Source organism: Thamnophis elegans, chromosome 1 (assembly GCF_009769535.1).
Source record: "Thamnophis elegans isolate rThaEle1 chromosome 1, rThaEle1.pri, whole genome shotgun sequence".
NCBI classification, from domain to species: Eukaryota; Metazoa; Chordata; class Lepidosauria; order Squamata; family Colubridae; genus Thamnophis; species Thamnophis elegans.
Genome location: NC_045541.1, coordinates 148,150,375 through 148,161,019, shown reverse-complemented (window position 1 = coordinate 148,161,019; position 10,645 = coordinate 148,150,375). Strand labels below are relative to the sequence as shown.

Sequence of the window (10,645 nt, the reverse complement as noted above, 5' to 3'; positions counted from 1 at the left end):
TCTACATCATTCTGGATTGACTTGGAGTGCTCACTTGTGCCTGCTGGTAAGTGAGCTGGGGTTTTTTTTTAAAATGTATTTTAAAATAATATTTTATTTATTGTGTATAGGATTTTTTAAAATAGTTTTATTCTGTGTGGATTCTTTTTTTAAATTGTCTTAGACTATTTAAAAAAAGATTCTATCCAAAATAAATTGAAGTGAAGCCATTTTAAAAAATTCTATGCACAATACTTTGAAATATATTGTGCATAGAAAGAATAGTTTGAAATGTTTTACTTCAATTTATTCTGTGTGGATTCTTTTTTTAAATTGTCTTAAACTATTTAAAAAAAGATTCTATCCAAAATACAAAATACCAGCTGCAGTTATTCACTTAAGAACTGTGGCAAGAAAGGTGGTATAATGGGCTTAGTGACCAAAGTTACAATGGCATTGAAAAGAGTGACTGATGACCATTTTTTCACACTTAGAGACCATTTTCACACTTAGCGACCATTGCAGCCTCATGGTCACATGATCAAAATTTTGATGTTTGGCAACAGTTACAATTTATATTTGTAAATTGTAGTTATGTTAAAATATAAAAAAATATTACAATACTATTTTTGTGTTGTATGAAATTTTTTGTTGCTCCATATAAAATTTTTAATCAAGCCCCCCCCTCCTCCCGGGTCAAAGGTGTCCCTCTTTACCAATCTGAAAATCTGGTCACCTTAATTATAACTTAATGTACTGTGCAAACCCAACATTTTTATTTTTCTAGTTCCAGCCAATAAACAGTAAAGAAAGCAAAACTCTCTGAAAGAATAGCCAATCTTATAGAAAATGCAAGAGATCTGTCGCTACCAAATTCAATAAATCTACCTACATAAACACACTTCACAGAAACTTCTATTCAGCTCCTGTTTCTTGCAATAGAATTTAGGAAAACAAATAGAAACAAAATGTGGGTTTGGATACAATTTTTGCTGACTTCCCGTGTTACCTAAAATTGTTTGTTTATGTGTATATGTGTATTTCATAACAAGGATTGGCAGTCTGATTCAAAGTAGTGTTTCATTATATTTCATTTTTAAAAAAACCCACTCCTGCCTTTTATAACCATGTGGCAAAGGTGAAGAATATACATATTTTGGGGCCATCAATGAAATACAAGAAGTCATGGCAAGTTGATGCTCCCCTCCTGCTTAGCAAGACTAGAATCCCTCTTCGTTATTCAGAGATTTTGGAACTCTTTTGACATACATTACAAGTGCTGCCAAAATATGACAGCTACTCTATAGCATTTAAAAGCATTACAGTCTGTCTCCAGGATAATGGCTCACTGGAGATGCTCAGATGGAAATTGATTTTTTTTCCTAATATGTTTCCTGCCCAAATTAAATGTACTTCCTTTCTCTTTCCAAAGCTTTATTATCATAAACAGGAATGAGGGAAAGGGACACTTTTCTCCAAGCTAAGCAAACCCAGTTCTGTCAATTTTTCCTCCTACGTTCAGGACTAGACAACCTGGTATACAGATGTTTTCAACTACAATTTCTAGTCCTTTGTCATTGCTTAGGTTGGCTGGAGTTGGTGGGAATGATTACATACCAGCAAGCTTTTTTTCTTCATTATGCTCTTATGTCCTTAACTTGGTTCTTCAGCCATTCCAATGATGCACCCACCAGTACTGTAACTGAGTCTAGTCTCTTTGCTGTTAGTTATCCTCTTCTTATCTTTCCTTCCACCTTTCCCAGCATTACAGCCTTCTCCAGAGAGCTACCTTTGGATGAGGTGTCCAAGTCAGATAATTTGCGTTTGGCTATTTATGCTTTGAAGCCAACTCTGAATTCATTCAGTTTCTTTGTCTGCCCATCTTGAGGCATCCTCTCCAAGATGGAGGAAATGAAAGGCCAAAAAAATCTAGAAGGACCTAAGTTGCCTACTTCTGACATGGGGCATGGTCAGGGTGGGTTCCGACAGGCACTGCTGATGATTCACTCATGTGAAAGCCCCCCCGTACGTGCACTTGATGCATGCTGCACACGCTTGCACAGTGCAATAAAAATTGTTCTGTGCATGCACAGAAGTGAAAAACAAGATGGCGGCGCCTATGGCGGCCCCCAGAGAACTGGTTTGGGGGCGTGCCAAACCTGGGTCACTGCCAATTCCAGTGACCTCGGCCAACAAACCACTACAGGTTCGGTTGAAGCAGTCCAAACCGGTAGGAACCCACCACTGGGCATGCCTTCAAGCTCCATTATCCCCTATGCTACCCTCAGTTTAACCATTCCATTTGGTTTAAGAAGACATTTCTATACTATTGTGCTCAGAATGTGATGAGCTTCCTTGAACAGCAAAAGCTCTCCATTTTTTTTTCTTGTGGCCAGCAGACTCTAACAGCATTAACACCTTAAACCCGGCAAAGGTCTGATTGCTTCACTTGCAGAGGATTCCTTAAATGAAGCAAAGGTCATAAAGTTTGACTGGATTGCAATTTCTCCATGGAAGAACTGGGAATGAGTATACAATGTGCTATAACTCTGTTTAATTATGCCAGGGGTTTCTTGTAGAAATCTAGTGAATATTTCTTTACAACAGCGTTCCCCCAATTTTTCAGAGTCATTGGAAAACATTGCTTGAAAAGGGTTGCAATGTCACAGGATATGGAGGACACCAAATTAGGGAATGCAACTATAAATGATTGGAAATAAATTTCCTGATGATGAGCTCCATCCATTCGTTTATTACACGCAATTTAATTCAGGCCACATCACACTGATCTTGATATAATGCACACAACTGCAGAAATGAAATCTGTATCTAAGAATAATCAGTGATTGAGTCTTTTGACTGCTTGCAATGCATTACTTAAGCATTAAGTTCTATTTCATTATATAAAGAGTTAATGTAATAAAGTCTACTATTTCTGTTTGCCATCTCCTCTTGAGTTTCCCCCACCGAATGTCTATTGGCTAAAACCTAGAAGAAAAAAGAGAAAATCCACATGTTAATGCAATTCCTTTAAAACTAATTTGGGAATTTGCTTTGAACAGAAAAGAGCTCTTGTAAGGTATGATGAATTCAAGCTATCAGTCCAGTATTTATAGTTGACAAAGTAAAGGTAGTCTTTGACTTAGAACAAGCCACTTAATGGCCATTTGAACTTACAAAGGATGCTAAAATGTTACTTATGACCTGGTTTCAAAGTTCTGACATCACAGATGTCTGTAGTTACTACATTTTGGAAGCTCAGCAATCAGCCGGCATTTGTGGCTGCCTGCTGAGCCCCTGGTCATGTGACTGCAATTTACAATTTTTCCAGAAACCAACATTTATTCTGGTTTCTATTAAAAATCGCCCCATAGTGAACAGATGGTTCACTTAATAACCACCACTTAACAAATATTGCATTCGCTTAACCTTGCTATATTCCCTTAATCATCACTGTGTTCCTTAATGACTACTGTGGAAAATGTCATAAAATCAGGTCTGGTCATATCAATTATGACCATTATGACTTACAGATGAATGCCAGACTCAGTTATGGTCATAATTCAAGGACTACCTGTAACACTTAGGTTGTTCATTTGCTGTGCACATAATGTCATTTCTGCATTCAGAAAACTTGAACTTTATATTTAAACACATTTTATAAATGTATAATATAGAGGCAAAGTTGCTTGGGTGACATAAAATCTTTATTTTTACAGAAGTATACTCTAGGTAATAAACAGCCAAATAATACTTTTAAAGGTGGTTTTTTTTGTTTGATTTGGAGGTTTGAACAAGATTAGGATTACAATGGGGTGAAGAGTAAATTTCCCCCCACCCCCAACCTATGTACTCAATTCTCACTTATTAGCTAATTGTAAGGGACTGCTACTTAGGCCATCAAGTCTAACCACCTAGTCAGTGGAGGAATCCAGATGTAAGAATTCTAATAAGATGATTGTTTTGCCTTGTTCAAACACATTAGTGACATGGAACCTACCACTATATGGACAATTTGTTCCATTGACAGATTTCTTTGATATCAATCAAAATCTACCTTCCTATAATATCAACCCGTTATTTAATATCCTGCACTCTGAGAGTAATTCTTCACCTACTTCTATGTCACATTTTTTTCAGGTATTTGAAGAGTTCTAGCACATCAACCCCATCTTTTAAAGCCTAACAATGTCCTTGAATCTTTGCAGACAGCTTAATTTATAGTTTCGTGATCTCTCTTCTTTGCACTTGTGTCAGTTTGTCTGAATTCTTAAGATGTACTGCCCAGAATTAAGTGGAATTATTATTTATTGTGATATTGATGCTACTTAGCCTTTTCCCAGCTACATCACGCTACTGGCTCACATTTAAATTATATTTCCATTTTCTATGGTATTAACTAACCTGCCCAATCTTGTGTCATTTGCAAATTTATAAAGTGTTCACTCCACATAAAGGGCATTAATATAGAACATGTAGAGCTCAGAACCAAATTTTGTGGCAGTCCATTAAAGATCTCCTTTCTAGTTTAATGTTGATAAATATTCTTTGAGCAGTTTTGACCCAAATACATGTTTATATAATTATTATGCCATCCACTCCACACTTAACTAACATGCTAATTGGAATGTCATGGTTGTCCTTTGTCAAATGCTTTGTTGAAATCAAGATATATTATGCTCACAGCATTTCACAATCTACCAAGGAAGTTACCTGATCAAAGCATGAGATAAGATCAGTTCCGGAAGACTTGTTTTGGAGAAATACATACAATAACCTGACATCTAGTATTTAGCACCTTGTTTCAAGTTGCTTACAACTCAATCTTTATATATTGTAGAACTGACAAACTGGATAATGGATCCTTATTTTTTTTCTTTTTTTGAAGCGTCAACCTTCATCATTTTCCAGGATTTCTCTCAAATAATATATAAAGGTTTGGTAAATCACTTGCATGATTTTTCAGTACCTTAGTATGCAGTTTATCTGACACTGAAGATTTAAACTTATTCAAAGTAACATATTCATTGAACATGATTTTTTTCTATCTTAAGTTTTTCTATCAAACTTAATTTTCCATCTTGCCATTTCATCCTCCTCTTCAGAATTGCTTGTTGGAACACACATCATTTTTTTCAGAAAAGACTAAGTCAAAAGGTGAATTGAGTAGTTCTATTTTTTTTTTATTGTTCATTAATGTTTTGCAACTTCATGGCATTTTGATCTGGCTTTTATTTCAAACACATCTGAAGAAGTACCTTTTTGTTTTTTCTTCGCATTCTTGTCCAAACTAAACTTATAGCTTGGGACACAGGAAGAGGGACCACACCAGTGCTAGTAGCAAGTGGGGGTTTGCTCTCTGAAGGCTTGGAAAGCAAAGATGACAGCTACCGCATGCACAGTGATCGCACCAAGCCAGCGTGAAAATTTGAACCGCATTTCCCGCCTTGCGCCGGCTGTGGAAGAAACCACCTCAGAACACATTGCCGTTTCCGCGATGCCATCTGTCAAGGCTGCGAACTCAAAGCGCACCTCACCAAGGTCTGCAGAAGTGATTGCCCTGCTACAACCTGGAAGCCCAGAAGCATACCTAACCGCCAGCAGAGGCCCAACCAAGGGGAATGGCAGCCGCCACCACAGTGAACAGAAGTCGACACCATAGTCATCTACCACATCTCCATAGGCCAAGTCTGCACGAAGCGGCCAAAAAAGCTCACAGTCCTCATTGAGGACTCTCCATGCAATATGGAGATTGACATGGGGTCATTCTTGACCATAATGTCTTGGGCAGCATTCAAAGAGGCTATCCCTAGCCTTAAAAAGCATCAGCTGCGGGTTCCAGACATCCGCCTTTGCGATTACCAGGGGAACCAAGTCCCCATCGTAGGCCAGGGCACCTTTCGGGTGAGGTTCAAGACCTTCTGCAGCCAGCTACCAGTGACAGTAGTCAATGGAGACCTGCAGAGCCTCCTGGGGCTTGACTGGTTTGAAGCTCTGGGCCTAGAAGTGACCCATATGAGACGAAAACATGAGGAATTCCTTAAGGAGTTCGAGGACGCCTTCGGCACCAGTCTAGCTAAGTATGAGGGGACTCCAATATCTTTTAACTTGGACCCCAATGTAGCCCTCATCAGGCTAAAACCCAGGAGAGTACCTTTCGCTCTCTGCCCTAAAATTGATTTGGAACTAGACAAATTGATTGGCCAGAGAATCCTAGAGCTGGTAGATCATGCATGCTGGGAGACCCCTATAGTGACACCTGTCAAGCCTGACGGGTCTGTCCACATCTGCACGGATTACAAGTACAAAGCTTTGCAGCAAAAAGCTTATCCTGTACCCATTGTACAGCATTTACTGCACTCATTAGGCCCCGGAAAAGTTTTTGCAAAATTAGATATGGTGCAGGCATACCAGCAGTTGCCTGTAGATGGCGCCACGGCGGAGGCTCAAACCATTGTGATGCACAGCGGTGCATTCAAATGCACCCGCCTCTAATTTGGAGTTAGTATCACCCCTGGACTGTTCCAAAGCATCATGGAACGGCTTTTGCACGGGATTCCAGCAGTTGTCCCCTATTTTGATGACATATTAGTATTGGCTGCAAATAGTGCGCCATTATTTAAAAATTGGGAACTGTTCTGGCCAGAATCAGAGACAAAAGCCTCTGCCTCAAAAAAGAAAAATGCCAATTTAACGTGCCAAGGGTTGAATTCCTAGGATACCTCATTGACAGCACTGGGATTCACCCGACCAACAAAAAAATTCAGGCAAGCCAGGACGCCCCTACACCTCGCAATCGGACCGAACTGCAGGCATTCCTCAGGCTCCTTAACTTCTATAGTGTCTTTCTCAAGCAGAAAGCCACGTTTGCTGAGCCTTTGCATCGGCTTCTCAGCAAACATTCCAAGTGGTCCTGGGGTAGAGCTGAAGGCAGCCGCATTTGCTGTGGTGAAGAAACTGCTGTCAGTGGACACATTTTTGGTCCAATGTAGCCAGACCCTGCCACTTGTCCTAACATGCTACGCTTTCCTGTTTGGCGTTGGAGCCGTCCTCAGCCACTGCATGCCCAATGGAACCGAGGCACCCATTGCCTACTACTCATGAACATTGTCTGCTGCCAAGCGGAACTACAGCCAACTGGACCCTGAGGCTCTGGCTGCAGTCGCCGGTGTGAAACAGTTCCATGAGTACATCTACGGCCGTGACTTTGAACTTATCATGGACCATAAACCATTGCTGGGATTGCTGGCTGGGGACCGGCCTACCACTGCTTCTTTGTTGCCGCGAATGACCAGATGGACAATCTTCCTCACGGCCTACAGTTATCACCTTGTCCATCAATCTGGCTCTATCTTGGGGCATGCCGATGCCTTGAGTCAATGCCCACTGCCTGAACTGCTTGCAGACCCTACCCTGAGACCTGCAAAAGAAGTCCTATCCAGGATGGGCCCAGGAGATTGGCAAAGACAGGTTGATCAATTCCTCCTCATACAGCACATCACGCCAAGGTCTACCACTGGTAGAAGCCCTTGCAAGCTTCTAATGGGTCACCGGCTAAGTTCCCACTTAGACCGACTACACCCAAACTACTCTGCGGCGTCGCCCCCAGATTTGACTGGCAAAATAAGAAACTTTAGCGTAAGGGATCAAGTTTACACCCACAACTACACTGGGGCAACTCTTTGGATTCCTGCCACAGTAATAGGCATCACCGGGCCTTGCTCTTACCCATTAGAGCTCAAGGACAGTTGAACTTGGAGACGGCACATTCACCAATTCCGTGGCCGCATCTCCAACTCCAGTCTTAGGCAACCAGAGGTAACTTCTGCATGACTTAGCCAAAGCCCTACCCAAAAGGAGCAAGAATTCACTCCTTCCACAGATAACTCAATCCCGAAGGTACCGGGACACTTATCTGTAATGGTTGCAGGCCCGCAGTGAGTTCTGAGCGAACCGGCTCCAGAAACTCCAGCTGCGGCCTGTGAGAAGCTCTAGGAGCTTCCACCAGGCGAAGCCGCAGAGACAACAGGTCCATCTGATCTGACTGAAGAACACCCACCAACTGAACTGCGCAGGTCTGGGCGAGCACCAGAAAGTCTGCCTACCTGCATGACTATGTTACAAGTCGGTTGAGCCCATCTAAGAGGGGAGGGGTGTTAGATACCAGAACCTTTGGTAATGGTTTACACCAAGGTCCTCTGTTCCGTAGGGAACAGAGATTCAATCTGATTGGTCGAAGGGTCTGACAGCTCCCTATAAAAGGGTTGCTGTCAGACTGAACCTTGACTGGATAGTACATAGTTGACTTGTGCTAATAAAGAGCTGTTTGTTACTCTGAAGCCTGAGGGTGCCTTCATTCACCTGATCTAACAGGACTCATTTATATAGAATGTACAGTAGGTTAAAAATAGCTCTATAATTGTACCAGAAATGTATATGTCTTGGCCAATATTTGTATTTGTCAAGTATATAGAACTGTAACTGTTTATCATTATAATGAAATATCATTTTTGTTGTAGTTTCCACTTTTGTTATAGTACTTTTTATGTGTTTTAATAATGTAAGTTTGTATCAATATTATTTTTGTATTCTGCCCTTTTTTCTTTCCTTTTTTATTAATTAAGTAGTAACAATAATGATTAACTTCAGAGGCTTTTTGCCTTAAATGATAATTTAAAAATATTTTACAATTGCAGTTCTGGGAGTGAGTTGGGCCCAGGAACAACTAGGTAATTTTGACACCCTATTCCAAGAAGAGATTTCATATTATATGCCCTTATCCCATTCCTACAGATATACCTTTGAGGGTTTTGTTACTTTGAAATGCAATGTTTATCAAGGTATATTGGATGGATTGGTGTAGATCGATTGGGAATGTATTCCAGCCTTTGCACTTGTATACTGCATATGTTTTTTCTCCCACTGATTTCAATGCAAGACAGAAACTGTCAGAGTAAAATAATATTGGAAAAAATGTTGATCACCCACAATTAATTGAATTGAATTGAATTGAATTTATTGCATTTATATGCCGCCCTTTTCCCCGAAGGGGACTCAGGGCGGCTCACAATCCAAGTCAGGGAAGGGGGTACAGATAAGGGATAAAAAAGACGAACAGAACAATACACAATTTAAAAGCACACAACAACCATACCATTCGGGGGGGGGGCAAAGCTCTTTAGCCCCAGGCCTGTTGGAACAGCCAGGTTTTAAGGGCTTTGCGGAAGGCCTGGAGGGTGGTGAGGGTTCGAATCTCCACGGGGAGCTCGTTCCAGAGGGTCGGAGCAGCCACAGAGAAGGCTCTCCTCCGGGTAGTCGCCAGTCGGCATTGGCCGGTGGATGGAATTCGGAGGAGGCCTAATCTGTGGGATCTGATCGGTCTATTGGAGGTAATTGGCAGCAGGCGGTCTCTCAAGTACCCAGGTCCAATACCATGAAGGGCTTTATAAGTGACGACTAGCGCCTTGAAGCGTATCCGAAGACCAATAGGCAGCCAGTGCAGCTCGCGGAGGATAGGTGTTACGTGGGTGAACCGAGGTGCACCCACGATCGCTCGCGCGGCTGCATTCTGGACAAGCTGAAGTCTCCGAATGCTCTTCAAGGGCTGCCCCATGTAGAGCACGTTGCAGTAGCTTAGTCAGTCAATTAGCTTTGTCAGTGCAAATATAACAGGATAATGCAGGTGGAGTGGGGTGTTTTTCATTTTTTAGCTCTGGAAGTCCCTGTCACATTGTTGGAGGTGCATCGTTCATACATACATAAATATATAGAAAATTGAGCCCTTACACTTGGTTTACATGGTGTGTCAAAGATGGGATTATCAAACCCTTCTACAATTGTTCCACCAAAATCTTCTTGATCCCTTTTTCGTTTCCACAATGAGGAAAGATTCAGAGAGGAAAGAAATCTGTGAAAATAGAAATGACAGAACATTAACAAAGACAATTCTATTTGATTTCTGAAGAAGCGTCACTGAAGTCCACTGAATTTAGTAAGTTATCAGAACTTAAAATCTGTGTACCATCAGTGAAAACTGGCCAAAAAGAGAAGCCACACTAATATCAGTAGTCTTTGTAGCAGATGTGTGAGCTAACATAATAATATACAAGAAAAGTAAAATAAACTCCCAAATATACTTTGGTAATTTCAGGACATTTATGCTGCACAAGAATTGATGTCAATGTAATCTAAATTTACTTCAGAGCTGCAGTTTAGGCTGGATTAATAAGAACATATATTTGACAATTTAAAGATACTGAGTGATTTCTCAAACACACCCATTTAGGGGAAAGGAAAAGACTAGTAATAGGTTTCCAAGACCCAGTGAAATTGACGTCCGAGAGACATAGCTGATTTGATAGTATATGGTCTTCCTTATGACCTAACTTTTTGCAAAATAGCCTCTCTTTGATTTGACTGCTTCATCCCCTGGGAAATGGCAAGTTTTGGGTAGCTGCCATGAAATAACATCAGCTAACGGGACCCTGTAGGTTAAGGTGACCAGATTTTCAGATTGGAAAAGAGGGACACCCTTGACCGGGGGGGGGGGGGGGGGGGGCTTGATTAAAAAAAATTTTTTTGTCAAAAGGTCACCCCAGGACACTGAAACCAGCATAAATACGAATCTGTTGCCAAACAAAATTTTGATCACGTGACCATGAGGATG

General features: G+C 41.0%; 1 protein-coding gene across 1 annotated transcript in view; it reads right to left on the bottom strand.

The window, feature by feature from the left end:
• Nucleotides 1–2,856: 2,856 nt before the first annotated feature.
• Nucleotides 2,857–10,645, bottom strand: part of AMN (amnion associated transmembrane protein) — a 92,693-nt gene continuing 84,904 nt past the window's right edge. The window contains exons 11-12 of the mRNA XM_032213892.1: nt 9,766–9,886; nt 2,857–2,967 (exon numbers count right to left, since the gene is read on the bottom strand). Coding sequence (XP_032069783.1) covers nt 2,857–2,967; nt 9,766–9,886 — 232 coding nt within the window. The remainder of the gene's footprint in view (nt 2,968–9,765; nt 9,887–10,645) is intronic.